General features: G+C 42.8%; 1 protein-coding gene across 2 annotated transcripts in view; it reads left to right on the forward strand.

Moving 5' to 3' along the window:
• Window positions 1-17,907, forward strand: part of NPTN (neuroplastin) — a 65,274-nt gene that overhangs the window by 23,579 nt on the left and 23,788 nt on the right. Inside the window, exons 2-3 of one of the 2 annotated variants that reach the window (XM_045192702.2) lie at window positions 10,323-10,670; window positions 15,525-15,690. In XM_045192702.2, coding sequence (XP_045048637.1) covers window positions 10,323-10,670; window positions 15,525-15,690 — 514 coding nt within the window. The remainder of the gene's footprint in view (window positions 1-10,322; window positions 10,671-15,524; window positions 15,691-17,907) is intronic. The other variant, XM_024557516.3, reaches the window with a different exon arrangement.

The following is a 17,907-nucleotide window of genomic DNA, read 5'->3' on the forward strand; positions in this document are numbered from 1 at the left end:
ACATCGTGATTGTTGGTATGTTGTCAGGGACAGAAAGTGAGCTTGCTGTCAAAAGTTATACTGAATCTATAGACAAGTGAATTTCACAGAAAAAGTAATTAGTGGAGGTTAGCTTTTGGTTATTAATTACCCATGTCTTTGAGAACGGTTTACTTAAGTGGAGTATTCAACCTTTCTAGCATGTTGTTTTCATTTTGCCTTTAATAAATCCTAACTGGAGGGTCAACTGAGGCATACCCTTAAAATGCTAACTGTTCCTTCCTCTTACCCCCACCCCCCAAAATTGTTTCTGGCTTCGAAGTTCCATTTGGGTGTAGTTCTAGGTTGGCCACCCATAGCTATTTTTGACAGTCTCTTGGGACAAGAGAGCTTTTATGAGCATTTACTTAAATGTGTAAGGATTTCACGCTGTGAAACCAAATCTTTCATTAAGAACACTCTTTGAGATACAGCTGATTTGTTTTGCATTTGTGTATTTCCTTTGGATGAGACATCCTTGGTTTTTAATGGCTGCTGAAACTAGCTTTTCTCCTTTGTGTACCAGCAGCTTCAGTGCTGTTCGTGGAGTTAGGAAGTAAATTTTCTAGTTTCCTAAAAGTACTAGCTTGGCAGCAGTTGATGCCTACTGCATTTTCCCCATTGTGCACATCCTTAGTTTTTTAAAAGCTAAGGTTAATGGTCAGTTTGATGTTACAGTCAAAAAAGGAGCTGATCTATTATTAGCCTCACTTTCTTTGTTCAACATTAATTTAAAATGCCTATTTCCTCCCTGGGGTGAGGAAGAAATGTTTAGTCTCCAGGAGTGTCTTTAACAATGAAGCTGTTTGCCTGAGGAAGATGAAAGCTTAGCTAAGTTGCCAGGATTTTCTGATAAGTAACATAAGCAGAGCCCTTTTGAGGCTATTCAGGGTCATAGGCAAGTGTTGCTGAGAGCTCTTGGAGTGTGTTAGATGTACATGAAGAGAAATGTAAGAGGAGGTTCATTTCTGAGCTGATTGTTCTCTTTGCTATTAAAAATTTCCAATCCCTTCTATTTCTTAGAAGTGGTCTGAAATGCTATTTTTATAAGACATGTTTTTACCATGATTTATTCTGATTTTTTAAAATAATTGCTGGCAACCCTACCTTATTTAATGCCACTTTCTATTTGAAAAATGTTGAAATTCTTTGGGTTAGTGGTTTTCAATGCAATTTTTTTTTTTAATTAAAAAGTCAGAAAAAGCACTGTTGGACAACCCCTCTCCCCTGTTCTCTGAGCCCTGTTCCCCTCCCCATCCCCCACTTTTCTCCCACACTGCTTTTGAGGTCCCTCAACAGAACATCTAGGATTGGTTTAGGCCATCCTTTTAAATCACAGAGTGGACTGCTTGCATAAAAGGCCATCATATGTTACTACATTTATGGCTGTACAGGTTACAAAGTAACGTTATATACATTAAAAACATTTTTAAAATCTTCACCCAAGGACGTTTTCTCATTGCTTTTAGAAAAAGAGGAAGGGAGAGAGAGAAACATCGATGGTGAGAGAAAAGCATCAATTGGTTGCCTCCTGTATGTGCCCTGGCTGGGGATTGAACCTGCAACCAAGGTATGTGCCCTGACTGGGAATCGAACCCACAACCCTTTGGTTATGGGACAATGCTCCAACCAGCTGAGCCACACTGGCCAGGGCCAGCTATGTTTTTTACGTGAACCTCGCCATGACCTTACGAAGAAGGTAGGAGGTATCGCAGTTTTTCAGATGAGACTGTGGTTGAAGAAGTTGAAGAGTCCAACCAACATGTAAATCATGGCTCCTTTCCCTATATGGTGAGCTCTCAGCTTAATAGAGACCCTTATCTGGTCACTCATTTAATAGTAGTACAATCGAGACTCAGGGTGTGTAACCTGGGGGTCTGGAACACCCCTCTGTTACACGTGGAATTGTGTTCGTGTGTATTTTGGGGAATGAGAGAAGCCCATGGCCTTTTGTCATACAACCTCTTGTTTTGGTTACAGACTTTAAGACCGGGGGATCTAGGTCATTCCTGTTCAGCCTGTCAGTAGGAATTGACAACAGGACTGAATGTAAGTCCTTGTTGAAGATCAGCAATATCAAATGCTTATCACTTAGCTGTACCTAGTTTTAACGTTCATGTAGAACTTTACAGTTTACAGAACTCTTCCACGTACACGTAACGTATGACTTTCAGAACTATGCCCTGTAAAATAGGTGGCTTCATTCCCGTTTGAAGAAACTTCTCAAAGTCAAGAGAATGTAAGTTGTGGAGGTGCTGACTCAGAAGCTGACATTCTTTCTTAGACTGAAATTAAACTAATCTGACATCCAAAATCCTGTAACAAACATCTTACTTTACACTCTGTGAACTTAAAATTTGGCCTGCCTAATATTACAGTGTCTTCTCATATATGATTGCTAAGCAGCTTGATTTGTAATTGGTAGGTTTGTTCTTTACTTTGTTTTGTTTTTTGTGTGTGTGAAGAAAATAGTATTGCCTTTCTTCATTCTCACTACTTGTGCGCTTTCCATCGTGTTTATGATAGCTCGGATGTAATGGCTTATTGCTCTAGTAACATTCTTTAACTTCGTTGAGTCCATACTGGTGTTATCACTCTCCCCATTCTAGTTTAGTTTACTCTAAGGACAGGAAGGAATGAGGAATTCCTTTCTTTTTCATTGCCTTCCGCAATTAATATTTCCATTCTGGTTCTCAGGTTAAGGTTAACTTTTTTTGTTGTTTATTTTCTTTCTTTCTTTTCTTTTCTTTTGTTAAAATTGATTTTAGAGAGAGAGGGGGAGTGGGAGAGAGAGAAATCCCGATTTGTTGTTTCCCTTGTTTATGCAGTCAGTGGTTAATTGTTTTATATGCCCTGCCCTGGAATCAAACCTCAGTGTATCAGGATGACACTCGAAGCAACTGAGCCACCTGGCCAGGGTGCAGTTTTTTGTTGTTTCTTAAAGAAGTTTGGATAATCCGAATTCCCCAGCCTGTTGTGGAGTAGTCCTGAAGGCTACTGCACACCATCTGTTAAGCATTGTCTCTATGCGGATGTAGAATTGAACGTTATTGAGTGCTTACCATGTTCCATACACTGTTTTAAGCTGTGTTTTTTAGTACATAAAATTTTCACAATAACCCTCCGAGGTTGCTACTATTATTGGCCCTGTACTACAGATTAGAGAGAAGCTCAGAGAGGTTAGGTCACTTGCCTAAGACCATAAAATTAGAGACAGGGCCTCCTGGCCATCTGATTTTGGAGTTTGCTGCTTTTACTCACCGAAACACGTAGTCTCTTTTGAACTAGATTTTTCTGTTTCTCCAAAGCAGAAGGCTGGTTAAAATATGCCAAGCAGATTCTTTTAGCTGTTTGCATGGTATGATTTCAGAATAAAGGGTGGGCCCTGGTTTAGAAGCTAGTGATGGGGGACAGTTTTAATTTCCAAGCCTCTGCTATGTTTGCCTGATAGAGGTAGCTGTGAAAGGAACAGGTCTGAATTTGGAAAATTCTTTGTAATTGCTGCCATATCTGTCTACAGATTGGACTAAACCATGAGATCAGACCCATATACCTCCTTCCTGCTACAGAAAATGAGGTTACCCCATTTCTATCCACTCCCAGAGCCTCAGGCCTGCCTTACCCTTGGTGGGTACATAGGGAATGAGTGCATATGGACTTACTAGCTGCCTCTGATGTTAAGGAATAGTGACAAGTGATTCTCTTCTTAAATGAACAGTAAGGGCAGGCAGGCTGTATAGTAGCCTGTGTGTACAGCCTGGTAGCAGTTAAGAGTTACTTATATTTGAAATACTGTGCCTGTAATCACGGTATCAGTTTGTCTTGCTCAGTCTTCTTTTTGAGGTACATGGGTGGGGGAAGAGGAAAGAGGAAGGAAAGAAATAGTCTTGTGTCCTTGGCTGTCATATCATCTTTTTTGTGAGTCATGAAGGAGACCACAAACAGCATGAGCCACCCACAGGGAATTAGTAGAGAGGGGCTTGAAGGGAACAGGTGTTTTCAAAAGAAAAAGTAAACGGTGATGAAAGCTGGATTTAAAGGCCTGGCTTGGCAGTAGTTAGCCGAGAGAGGGTAAGAAGTGTGTCTTAATTCCTGTTCAGTGATTGCCCTGGAGGCAGGTAATTTCAACTGTAAAATCGTTGATGGTCCCTCCTCTGTGGAAGTGTTTTTGCTTCCTTAGGGCATAAATAAAAGCAGTTTTCTTGGGGTTGGATTCACCTTGTTTCTCTGTGTTCCCTTTTTCTTTTCACCCTCTGCTGCATACCTACACATCCAGTGTTTCCTGCCAGAGCTCCTTCTTTACTCAGGCTGCTAGCGCCAGCTGTCTTCTTCTCCTATCTCCCACCCCCAGTTCCGCAGTTTTACATTATGCTTTTCCCGGTTTTCCTGTCTCCATTTTTAATACTCTGCCTGCTACTCTCCTCCACCCTCAGCTTCTAGTCCCACCCTTCCCCAAAGCCAGTGGCCACCGGTCAGTTGCCCTCTTTCTCCTTGAACTGAATGCACTGATGTTAGTACTTTTGTCGAACCTGTTTGAGATCTGAGCCCAGTTATGTATTAGTGGAGATAATGGTAGGGAAGCGGGCAGGAGGTTGTTTTTCTGAAATGTAGGTTTTTCCCAAAATATTAGGTGACCTTTGACTTAGAGATCAAACATACTTCTGCCGGCCTTCCAACTTCAGGCAGTTGTGTGCTGTCTTGTTGAAGGCATATACTTGTTTGAAAGCCCTTGGTAACCAAAGGTAGGGCAGTGAGTGAGTCAGGCTCTTAAGCTGCCTCACTTTTCCTGCTAGCTGATTCCTCTTTTTTGAATTGGAGCTAATTCTGGATGGGTCATGAGGTAGATGTTGCTAATAACATTCCCTTGCTGTGATTTCACAGTACAGGCTTACCTCTTTTTATTGTGTTTCACAGATATTGTGTTTTACAAGGCAAGACCCTTCCTCCATCAGCAAAAAGATCATGACTTGCTTTATTGCAGTGGTCTGGAGCCCAGCCCACAGTGTCTCTGAGGTGTGCCTGTGCTGTGTGGAGAGGGCTATTTTCTTTTTCCTGTGCTGGGAGGAGAAATAGATCTGTTCTCATGGGTGTTCAGCTGTCAAGGAGTCTCCTCCTTGGTTGGTTTTGTAGGCAGTAGGATTTATTGGAAAGAGCCATTGACTAAGAGCTGAAGACAAGTGTCTGATCCCAACTCCAATCAGGATTAGCTGCCTAAGTGAACTTGGGCAAGTCATGATCCTTCCTTTCTCTGTACCTGCCCTGTGAACCTTGGGAAATTATGTGAATGAAATGAGATGTGATATGTGTGGACGCACTTTGTAAACTGTTAAGTGTTGTGAAAATTTCAGGTGTTTCCCTTTATTAATTTGGCTACTGACCACAACACCAAAGAATGCATATAATGTCTTTTAAGCTGCTTCCTATAGCTAGCCTTCTCAAGAGCAGTTGAAGGACTGCTCAGAACTAGGACTCATCAGGACTAGGAGACAGTTTCTTTTTAAAGGACTCATCACAAGTAGGGGGCAGGGTTTTTTTTTAATAGTTTATTTTTTATTGATTTTTTTCCTGTTACTAGGTGGCAGTTTTGCTTTGGAACCATTTTTTGTTTTCTCACTTTTTCCCTTCCCTCTTCCCCAATACACACATGCACACACACAGTTGCATTAGGAACTCCTTGACCTTGTGCTGCTCTCTCTCTGTTCTTTAATAGGATTATACTTTTAAGGAGTCAGTGATCATAGTGTGCTGCACATTCCAATGGAGGGATCCTGGCTTTTCATAGCCAGAATTTATTAAATTTTAAGTGGTGACAAAAGATAACTTTAACTTTCAAATAACTACAAAAAACTTCTCTAGCCTAGGAAAGCACATAGACCGCAGTTGTGGAAAGCATTAGAAGACCGTGCTTTGGCTTTGGATGCACCTGGGTTTCAGGCCAGGCTCTCTCACTATTGGCTTGTGACAATGGTCAAAGTACTTAATTTCGGAGGGGGCGTCTTATTTTCCGCATCGTTAAGGGGATTATAATGACACCTATCTTATAAGGCTGTTTTGAGGGTTAAGTGAGGTTAAGTGCTTAGTACGTTGTCTAACACATAACACACACTTAGAAGATACTCGTTTATATATGTTTAATAATAGCTTTCAGAGAGCACAGACAGATGTCTGTTAGTGTTTTAAAGGATTTTTAATCTTGTTTTTAGGTCAGTTTGTTTAAATATACATCATATAATTCACTAATTCAAAGGACATTTTTGAAACTGGTCTCATTTTCCTGTATGCAGGTAGAAAATTAAACTAATTAAGATCAGCATTCCTTGCTCCTTGAAGTCTTGTGTAGGGCTGGCAGCATCAGGTTGAGTGACTGCTTGGTGCTGTGCAGTGGGGATTGTGTTCAGGCTGTTGTTCCTCAGCTACTTTTGAGTGGTGTGGTGTTGGAATTTGAGGTTACACTGGAATTGGTTGGGTTCTCGTGGTTCTGGGCATACTTGCAGATTCCTTTTACATTAGGGTGGTCAATAGATTGATAAGCAGGCTTAAATTTAAGCCTGCTTTGAAGTATAAATCAGAAGGAGGGGGAAAATAGAGAACAAATTCACTAATTAAGAAGCTAATCACAGCATTTGAGAGGGCATAACTCTCTCTCCCAGTTCATGAAAATGTGGGAATAAGAGCTTTGTGATTCTACGTAAAGATTAAGAACATGATTAAAACAGAGTGATACTCTTCAGTGCTCTTGAGGGATTTACTGATAACCAGTTTTCTCTGGTGATTGAACCAGTAGTGCAGTGAATGCAGCCAGTTTCCTTTACCTCTCCTCTGTATTAGTTGACATTAACTTTGACAGGTGGGCAGGTGGCAGTTAGTGAGACTAAGACATGGCTGCTCGGATACCACTTTATCTGGAACTGAGTGCAGGTCTTCACGCAGAGGCTTGGTATATCCTTTCTGGAATTCTAAAACTTCCCCTGTGTCTGAGAATGACATCTTTTTGGCTTCATGTTAGCTCTGGTAGATAGTGCCTTATAAGGAACTGACGCTTATTTGAGGAGGTAGTTTAGAATGGCATTTTCAAGGCAGAACATTTAGTCTAAGGCTGTTAATTACGGCATTCTTTCTTCCCCAGATTCTGAATGTTTTATGATTTGAGAGACTAGTATGAATTTGGAGATCCTGACCTCTACTTGAGTAACTGGGTTCTGAGGTTCGTGGGGTGGAATTTATCTCCAAAGGTAAATACTGCTGTGGATACACACAGAAAATTGTCCATCAAGCACCCTCCATTTTCATCCAGCCCCATTGCACCCTTGGCATCTGGACTATAGGAAAACTGTTCATTTAATTCATACCTCTTGTGGAATGTTTTCAGTCTGATGTTGGTAGGTCATGGTGGACACTCTGCTGTGCTCACTGCAGAGGGGCTGACTTGGTTCCAAGAGAAATTGCCTGGCCACTCAGAGTACTCTCTTTTAGCTTCCTGTGCTATACCATGGCACACTACCTGAACTGGTAGAAATGCTGAATGAGCCCTAGGTGAGTAAATAGCTGAGAGTGTGCTCGCACTGTGACTTGGGTTTCTGTGGGCTCCAAATAAGCCTGTATTTTTTTAAAAATTCTCTTTCTGCCATTGCCCCCTTCTATGGAAGTGTAACCTTAAGTGTCTTCTATGGAAGTGTAACCTTAAGCAAATTTTGGACAAGTGGCTCTGGCCAGTGTGGCTCAGTTGGTTGGAGCATCATTCCATATACCAAAAGGTTGTGTGTTTGATTCCCAGTCGGGGCACAGGCCTAGGTTGCGGGTTCGGTCCCCTGTTGGGACATGCACAAGAGGCGGCTGTTCGATGTTTCTCTTTCACATTGATGTTTCTCTGCCTCTTTCTCCTTCTCCTCTCTCTAAAATCAATAATCATGTCCTCAGATGTGGACTTAAAAAAATAATTTCGTACAGGTGAAAGCAGGCATCAACTTTAGTTTCTGGGCCGTGCCTCGCAATGTTGTTGAGGCCTAGTCTTCACTATAGAGTTTAATTTGATTCAGTATTAAACATCCTTCATTCTAGGAGCCAGGCAGCTAAACTATGTAGAGAGAGTCTGTCAAGTACCATGGTTATTTCTGACTGACTTTTTAGGAGAATTTTCTAGTTGTATGGACTTAACGGGATTCTGGAGGGCGTAGCCTCTCCATTCACTAGCAGTGAGTTGGGTTGCTGTTACTGTTGATTTTACTCCTGAACTGACTCCCATAGTAATTCTCACCCTGAAGTACAGATGGTCATCTATGCCTGAGGGTCTGCAGTTGAGTAGAGGCTGCTTAATCACAGATAACTGGGTTGTTTGTTAAGGGCCAGGGGAGAATGGGATGTGGGGAAGGTCTAACCTGAACTCAGGAGAGAATCCTGCGTGAGAGAAATTTACTACCCTTTCAGTTGAAATTTGAACTCTGACTCCCAAGAGTTGTTCATAGGTTAGTTAATACTTCTCATTGAGGCACACAAAAGACATCATTTTTTTTTTTTAAGTGTTCATCCAAAAGAGAGTTCCTGACTTGGCATATATTGAGGTCTGTCCGGAAAAAGTCCAGCCATTGTTAATATAATGAGAATGGTTTGCACGACATCAATGTAATATGGCAGCCAAGGAGAGTGGACTGGAATGCACATGCGTGAACAATGCTGACTTCACTGTACTAGTCAGTGGAGGTGGTAGATGCTGTTAAATGAGCGTGTGTATTGTGTGGTTGTCACATTCAAAGTGACTGAGCAAGTAGAGCAGTGAATCGGCATCAAATTTTGCGTTAAGCTTGAACATTCCTCTGCATAAACTATGCAGGTGATTGAGAGGGCTTTCGGGTACAATGCAATGAGTGCAGCACAAATAAGTGTGGCACGGGCACTACAAAGATGGTTGAGAACCTGTTGAAAGTGATCCACATTCCGGAAGACCTGCAACAAGCAGAACCCCTGGGCCTGTTGAACGTGTAGGGGCTGCAATCAACGAAGATCAGTGACTGACAGGGCGAGAACTAGATGCTGATGTGGGGACTCCAAACACTACTGTGTCCGAAATTTAGACGCAGGATCTTGGCGTGAAACGGGTTGTGGCAAAATTCATTCCGTGACCTCTGCCACCAGAGCAGAAGGAACATCGTGCTGCAGTTGCAGTTCAAACTGTTACCAGTGAACCAGATTTCCTCATCAAGGTCATAACTGGAGATCAATCGTGGGTCTACAGCTATGATTAGGAAACGAAGGCCTGGTCATCCCAATGGAAGTCTGTCAGGTTTTCAACGCCTAAGGGAACGTATGGCAAAGTTGCAGCAAGTTCAAGACCATGTTAATGTGGTGTGGTTTTTTTTTTTTTTTTAATTGGGAAGGTGTTGTCTATCAAAAGTGGCCCCCTCCCCGCCGCCGCCAAACAATTAATAAGGAGTACCACCTCAATTTTCTTCAGTTCAGAGATGCAATATGATGAAAATGGCTGCAGCTGCGGGCAAATGGTGATTGGCAGCTTCATTAAGACAATCACGTCTCATGCAGAGTTTTTTTGGCAAAACATCAAATCACCCAGGTGACTCTGCCCCCTACAGCTCAGATTTGGTGCCCTGTGATTTTGGGCTTTTCCCCAAACTAAAATCACCTTTGAAAGGGAAGAGATTTCAGACTGTCGATGAGATTCAGGAAAATATGATAGGCCAGCTGATGGTGATTCCAGCTGCAAGGGATTTTGCAGAGTGTTTTGAACAGTAAAAGAAATGCCGAGAGAACTGTTTGAGGTCCCAACGTGCCTACTTTGAAGGGGACTGAGACGTCATTGTCCTGTGTACAGTGTTTCTTCTATCTTCTTCAATAAAAGTCTCTTTTTCATATTACATGGCTGGATACCTTCTGGACAGACCTCGTACACCTACTGCCACTTTGGTCATCTTTCATCACTTGTCCGAGTTTGAAAAGGTTATGGTTTGTGCTCTAAGAAAGAGGCTCTTCACCAAGATGTGAGGTTTTCCCATTTCTACCAGCTCAGCCCATTGCTAACATGCTTCCCAGCAGGCTTGCTTCTGCCTGGCCAGCACATGGCCTGCCCCAGCTTGTAATTAGCCTGCCTTTGCTTCATGAGCTTCCCAGGGTGGTTCTTCTTCTAAAAGCTTGTTTGAAATGCTATTTACTGTTTCTTTATAGTTTGAAAATGAATCCTTTTTGTTCTTTGCAACTCATTTTCTTTTTCTCCTTTCTTTAAATTACTATTAACACCTGTTGATTTTTTTTTTCTGATTGGCCTGTCACTGCATTCCTGCTCCCCCTCCCTCTAGCTGGGTTTGTCAAGTCGCCCATGTCAGAAACTAAGCTCACTGGGGACGCCTTTGAGCTGTACTGTGACGTGGTCGGGAGCCCCACGCCAGAGATCCAGTGGTGGTACGCAGAAGTCAACCGAGCAGAGTCTTTCAGACAGCTGTGGGACGGTGCTCGGAAGCGCCGTGTCACCGTAAACACCGCCTACGGGTCAAACGGCGTGAGTGTGCTGAGAATAACCCGGCTCACCTTGGAGGACTCTGGGACTTACGAGTGCAGGGCCAGCAACGACCCCAAGAGGAATGACTTGAGGCAAAACCCCTCCATAACATGGATTCGAGCCCAGGCCACCATAAGCGTCCTTCAGAGTGAGTCCAGCACCCTACAGTAGTAGTACTGTAGTCATTAGAGGTGGCCCGATGACCCTTCCCTTCTTCTTCCTTTCCCTCTTCCCCAGTATGATCACTCACCCCACCCCTTGTCTTCGTTTTTTTGGACCCATGACCCTACTGGTTGTAGTGTATGAAAACATCTGTGGCAAGTTTTTTTTTTCCTTTGCCGTCTTTTCTACCTCCCTTATTCCCCAACCCTTCTCTGTGTCTTTCTCCTTAGGAACAAAGAACTTGGGGAAAATCGTGACTGTTCAAAATCATCTGTATTGGGGAAAAAAGGTGGGGAGGGAGTACCAGGGAGGCTTAAAAAAAAGAAAACACTTAAAACTCACAAAATCAGGCAAACTAGGGTGGTGTTGTATTGTTTATTTCCTTTCCCTTTGATTTTATAGTAGGTATCCTGCTGTCCTTTCGCTGATTTATTCTTTGGTGCCTATTTTTATTTCTCTCCCCAATCTAACTACTTTTTATTTCTTCTGTTCATTTCTTTGAAGCTCTCTGAGTAGCTGCCTTCACCTCTTTGGTTTTAAGTTTGTGTCTACCCAGCCTTTTCCCTCACTGTGGTTGGTGTCATCTGTTCTGTAATGCCATGGGTGTGGTGTGGTGATATGTTTTGGTTGTTGGGTGGCATGTAAGCTTGGATATTTCCATAGTTCTAGCTCTTTTTCTTTTCTAAAACAGTGGCATGTACTTCTCTGATAACAGCCTTCCACTGTAGCAGTATGCTCCCCGCGCTGGTCATGCCCATCCAGTCTCCTGTTTTCTTAAAAGCAGCAGCCTGAGATTTCCTCCGTGTCTGGCTATGGCATCAGGTGACTCTAAGTTGCAAGGTATTACTTAAAACCCCATCATGCTGTTTTTGAAGTCAGAGAAGCATTTGATCCCTGTGTACAAACATGTTGACTCTGATTGTCAGTACTGTGCCCCTCATGGCAGAAGCTGGCTACTCAGAAGTAGTTTGGAAACCATTCACACTAGCTTTTCTTGTGTCTCAAAAAAAAAAAAAAAAAGGAAACTAGAATCCAGCCCTGTTTCTCTGAGTGAGTGGTGAGGGTGAGCTGAGCTGCTACGTCAGAACCCTCCCCTGCACCTGTTGTAGCAGGTACAAGTAACATCAGACACACGAGCCACTGTGGTGGCCTCTGTTTCTGAAGAGCATCCTGCTACTTGTATGATGGGGAGGAGAAGGAGGGAGCAGCCACCACAGAGCTAGCTCTCCTGGCCAGAACGAGTTCTAGCTCCACATCTGATCTGATTATGATTGAGGGAGCATTCTCTGTTAAATGGAAAGATCCTCTGGGTTTTTCACCTTTCTCCAAGGACGCATGCAGTAGGAGGCCTATAGCGACAAGACATATAGAGTTATGGCTTAAAGTACTGATTGATTTAGTGAGAGTAAAAATAGATACATTTATGAGGAATTTGGTAATAACAATAGATGATATGACATGCACCCTGAATCTATATACTTAGACGGAAAACAGCAAATTAGTTGTCCTTTATGGTAACTCAGACCATGTCTTGAGGAGAGGTTGGAGGGCCGCTGCAGTTGGCACTGTTGAATCAGAGAACCTGCCCCTGGAAAGGGGAAAAGAAAACCTTGTCTGTGTGAGAATGGGGAACACACCCAGCAGTTTCTCTTTTATTTAACAATTTTTTTCCCTTGCACGCCTCCTTCTCCTGCCCCCTTGCTCCTTTCCTTAAAAAAGCAGAATTACCCAAATGGCCACGAAGGTCTGCAGAAGTTTGTAGGCCTGGACTTGGCCGGGCATTTGGTATTTGGACTTCCAGGAGCCTGACTCCAGTCAACTCACAGTTACATGGTCATGCCTCAGGGATAGAAGAAGATGAAACTTTGGAGTACCTACCTACCAGTCTCGAGAGTACATAGCATCCCCCCAATTTACTTGGAAGTTAAGCTTCCTAACTTAGGTATGTCTTCATGTGGTTGAATGAAATCCTGGCTAGTTTGGTGTTTTTCCCTAGACTTCCCTATGAGTCAATTAACCCTAGATAACCATTTTAGAGAGCCAGCCTTCTTAAAAAAACAAAGCACCCTGAATTCGACTCTAATTGGGTTGTTTTATGATCCTCAAGGACATTTGCCTCTGGGGGAGGTTGAAGTCGTCTAAGAATGACCTCCTGGCAGTACTTTCCCCCAAAGCTCCTTGAGTAATGCAAGGCAGAAAGAAAAATGTGCCCAGTTTTTAGGATCTCTCTCTGGCCATAGCATGTTCTTCTACATATGAATGATGGCTAGGGTAGGCCATCATTGCTTCTAAATAGAAGTCTGTGGCAGGTAAAATAATTTGGAACTTCTTCTAAATGTTCACCTCTCTCGGACTTTTGTGGGCCTTGCTTGGTTGCAGAAATAAAAGCCTCACCTTAATGCTGGTGCAGAATGCAGATGTGGCTTCATGCCCAAAGGGGTTGATCTAGCACTGGTTTCCATATAGAGCGGTCATGGGATGGAAGTGACCCCAGTCCACTGGCAGAACCACATTTAAACCTATTTAAATTACCCACTTGCTCCCAGCTGACTCTCTCCTGGATCTTTAATACTTGAGGGGAAAAGTGCTTTTCTTTGTCTTCCAATAATTCTTGACAGAAAGTCTACCAGCTTGCTCTCATCAACTTCTTAATCTGCCTGAACTGCAGTGGTCATTTGCAACGCTACAGGTAAGAGGAGCATTTACTTTGGCCTCCTGGGGCTTAAACACCTGGAAGCTCTTGGCCTCATTCTCAGAGTTCACCCTTTTTCAGTGCAGACTGAGAGGAAGAACCAGAAGGAGAGTCCCAAATGGGACTGAATATGAAATTAAGTAATAAAAATTCAGTAAAAACTTAAAAGTGTGTTTGGGTTTTAATGTAGCCTTTATATATTTTTAATTTCTGTGGAGTACTGGTTCTCTCTCTTTTGTTTTTGCTTGGTTTTGATTTTTCTTGGAGTCGTGATGCTTTTTGCTGATGGTGTGTGTGCGCCTTCCATTACAGGGTTTGCAGCCATTCTGTTCGACTTAAGGCCCAGGGAATTGGCTTCTGTCCAGTGTGTTTGGAAACCATGGGACACCACTGCACTAACATGTTTACATGCATCTGCTTCTGTGTTAGTGGCTGCTATGCCTCCATTATCTGTACATAGAGACCCTGTTTGATGTGACCGATAAGGACCAGTGCTGAGTGGAAGATAACCAATGTCCTTTCGACAGAGCTGGAAAACAGAACCAATTTAATCAAGCAAAGTTAAGGATTTGCTTTATTTATCACATTTTTTTGAATATGATCTATACAGTCAGAAATATTATATGATTTGGAAGTCCTTGGATATTATGTTTCCAAGTGTCCCCTGACCTCTTTGTCCTCTGCCCTTGCGCTCACCATGGACACAGCTTAGTCCCAGGGGGGGCAGGGTTCTCTCCTCAAGTGTCAAGTGTCAGCGTTATGCTGCAGTAAATGGTGTCAGGGGTGCTGCAGAGCTGGAGACAGGAAGTAGCCAGGTACTACAGGGAAACTGGAAATCAGTCAAGGATTTCTGAAAGGGCACTGGAAAAAAATTAAAAGAGCAAATACCTAGAATTGTGGAATGGGAAAAGATGGCTAATTTAGACTTTACCTGAAAATATTTGACGAAAAGTAGAAAAAGAACTAAGCCTGGGAAAAGAAGAAAGATAAATAACAACAAAAGACACAGACAGAAACATCTTGACTTCAATATTGGTGGGATTCAAAGTGCTTTAAGGATGAACCTTCCATGAATGATACAGTGTGCCTTAAAAATTTTCTGCTCATTGTGTTATAACTTTTGACCTAGGTTACTTTTATAGATTAAATTAAACTAGTGGTCCCAGGTTATCTTAGCCCAGGATAGAACCAGAAGATAAAGTATATAACTTGTCCTAGGTGAAAGGTGTGTGGGGTGTTTCGGGGTTGGGAGGCAGGAATAGAGAGAGAATTGAGTCAGATACATTCTCTGGGCCCAGCTTTGCCACTAATAATAATAATTATGGACTTGCACAAGTCATTTTTACTCTTCTAGCTCTTAAAGAGTGGGAGTCAGTGAATTCTAAGGACCTTTCAGCTCTAAAATTCCAGGAGCCCATAATATCAACACATACTACATTCTAGTTATATTATCTCAAAATGGAATGTGTTTGAAGTGCAATTCTGAAAAAAAAAATTGTTTTGGGAATAAATAAGGGCTGGAGAGAAGGAACTGGTGGTTCCTTAAGAATTTCCCCTTGGCAAAACTTGGAAAATGTGACAGACTTTAAACAGAGATGTGCTTTTGGGATCTACAGTGTTTTTTTCTGCATAATTAATGGCCATGGCTGGTTTGCCATAGGCTTATCAGATTTCTATGTGGGAAAACCCATACACGTATTATCTAAATCTCACTGTTACTGTTCCAAGGCCTAGTGACTCCATAGGGAATTTATTAGTTACATAAATGATACTACCTTTATCTGCAGAACTGCAAGGTGGAGCCTGGTTTTCTATTTGAAGCCGACTTGGTTGGTGGTGCTTGTATCATAAAACGGTGGTATTCAAAAGCGTAAGTGAATTGTTGCCAGTACAAGCACCCTTAACACTCCCATTCTTTTCACATCTAGGCCAGCTGGTCTTCAGGTTGTTGTCTGCGCTAGTGGTCATTTGCTTATAATCATTGTTTTTTCTTTCTTGACTTCCTCCAAAGTGGTAAAGTGAAAATCCTCATGTGGTCCTGTCTGCCCTCCCTCTTCAAGTCTCCCCATCCTACCCCATCCAACTTTCAAGCCAGGCCTCTGAGAATAGAAGGCTATGGCTCTCTATCATTGTGCACTTTTATTCCAGAACCAAGGATTGTCACCAGTGAAGAGGTCATTATTCGAGACAGTTCTCCTTTCACCCTGCAGTGTAACCTCACCTCCAACTCTCACATCCTTACGTACAGCTACTGGACAAAGAATGGGGTAGAACTGACTGCTACTCGTAAGAATGCCAGCAACATGGAATACAGGTGAGAGGGGCTAGCAGCTTCTGGGAAGATGGGAGGGGGTGTGGTTGAGCTTCCTTGATGCTCAGAGTCCATACTCATGCAATGTGAGAGAGACATGATACATACATACATGGCTGTCCTCTGGAGAGTCTGATCCAGTGTGCCTGAGGTGAGGCCCAGGAGTCTGTAAAAGATTGCCAGGTAATTCCAACGAGCAGCTAGGTTTGAGGGCCACCGATGACCCCATTACTGTGAAAGTGGAGAGACTGAAGGCATAGGGAGTGATTTGCTCAGGGTCACAGTGCTAGTCAGTTGGGAAGTCACAATTAGGGTCTTCTGACTTACTCCAGTGGACTGAGGAATCAGACTGAAATCTGCTTTAGGATTCTTAGAGCAAGATCACCAGAGTGTTCTTTCCACTGGGTAGATTTCCTAGTGAATTACCTTTCAGGAGTGTTTAATATAACCATAGCCTTTCAGGACCAGTGGATACAGGGCTGTTTAGTGATCTGGAATAAGGATGGTGGCCTGGAAGTCCCCTTTGATGAAAGGGAAGTATTTACTGGTCCATGTTATCTGGCAGCCAAAGATTTGGTGCTTTTTGGGGAATATCTAGTAGCATGTGGCACCTTACCTTTCAGTATAGTTTGTTCCTGGTTAAAAAGTGATCTGGAAAAGGATCAGCCAACCCTGTGTGTGCGGTAGCACGGCACAGGGCGAAGACGGAGCACACTGCAGTGAGGGCAGAGAGCCTGTCCCCGGTAGCGGCGGTGCCACTGTGCAGTGCTTTGCACAGTTGGGATCTTTTCGCGCCCTTTATTTAATTGGTCCACATTAATTGTGGGTCCTTCTTTTTGAGGGGCAAGGAAAAAAACTAAGATTCAAATAATTGTGAATTGCTTTCAAGGCCAAATACTATACCTATTACGTTTCAGAACCAAGGTTAGGTTCTAGGTCTTCTGACTTTCTGTAATCTAGGTCATCGTTTTTTCCTACTATACTGGATGTTTAGCAGGAAGTTAGTTAATCTGTTTCCACTGTGTTTCTTCTGATAGAAACTTGGAAATACAGCTTCAGCTACATCCTCATATTTTGGAAAAGTTTAATCAAGTAGAGGTGTTGCGTGGAATAAGAGGCACTGTTTCTTGGTCTGTCCATTAGTTTTACAAGTTTGTATGTGTGTTTCCATAATGCCTCTTTCAATGTATGAGACAGCCAGTTATGTTTCTCTAGGGTCTTGTGCTATATCACCCACAATGCTTTGAATCGTAACTTTATAAAGTTTGAGCCTGACTTTATAAAGTGCATTTCTTCTTTATCAGCTTATTTAAACCTCTCCAGGAGCATTCCGCATTGTCAGAGTTTTTTAGGAAATCTGTGTTCTCCCACATTTTGTGGAATAACAACGGATGATTTCCTTGGGCCACCTAATAAGTCAGCCGTGGAGCCAGTCTCAGCTCTTGCATCTGCTTAAGCTGTAGTGGACATTTTCTGTTTGCTTCAGTTGCTCCCCAGTAGGGAATGTTGTGGGGAGATGTTGGCCCACGGGCATGATCTTACCTTCTCAAGACTTCTCAAGGAACTTAAGAGTCAGTTTGAGCCCTGAAGATAGAGCTTCTGCTCCTCCTCCATATTCTGGAACATTTGCGAAGAGCAGGTGACTTGTGTCTGTTTTTCTGTTGGGAGAATATTGATTTAAGAAACGGTATTTGTATCACATTGAGAAAACTCTGGACCGCTCCCCTGAGAATGTTATGCTGCCATGGATATGCTGAGACAGTCCGGGGAATTGGTGGTGTCTTTTTTCATCCACAGTCTCTGACCTGTGTTTCTCTTTGGAGTCAGTAGTAAGATGGGTACATGCATTGGGCCGGTCAGTGGTGGAGGTTAGGAGTTTGACATTTACTAGTGTAGTAGAGATGTGACCATCACAAGTGTTGTATTTTAACTACTGAGCAAAAGACCAGGAGCCTGTTATACAATGTTTATCCTCTGATCTGAAGGCTGTTCTTTCTCTGCGTTCTGTAATTACACACCAGCCTTTCTGTACATGTTTTGGGGTGGTGTGTAGGTCAGACTAAACTGAGCTGTTGTGAAGCTGGTCCATAGGGGCAAGACGGCTTGTTTGGGATCACCCTGTGGGATTCACAGGAAGTGCTGTTTTGGCCATTACAGTCCTTTCTGTCACTCTTTGGCTCTGCTTAATTTGGTTTGGATCTTTGCACAGCTCTTCACTCA

The sequence above is a fragment of the Desmodus rotundus genome, chromosome 7, assembly GCF_022682495.2.
Source record: "Desmodus rotundus isolate HL8 chromosome 7, HLdesRot8A.1, whole genome shotgun sequence".
In the NCBI taxonomy this organism is placed as follows: Eukaryota; Metazoa; Chordata; class Mammalia; order Chiroptera; family Phyllostomidae; genus Desmodus; species Desmodus rotundus.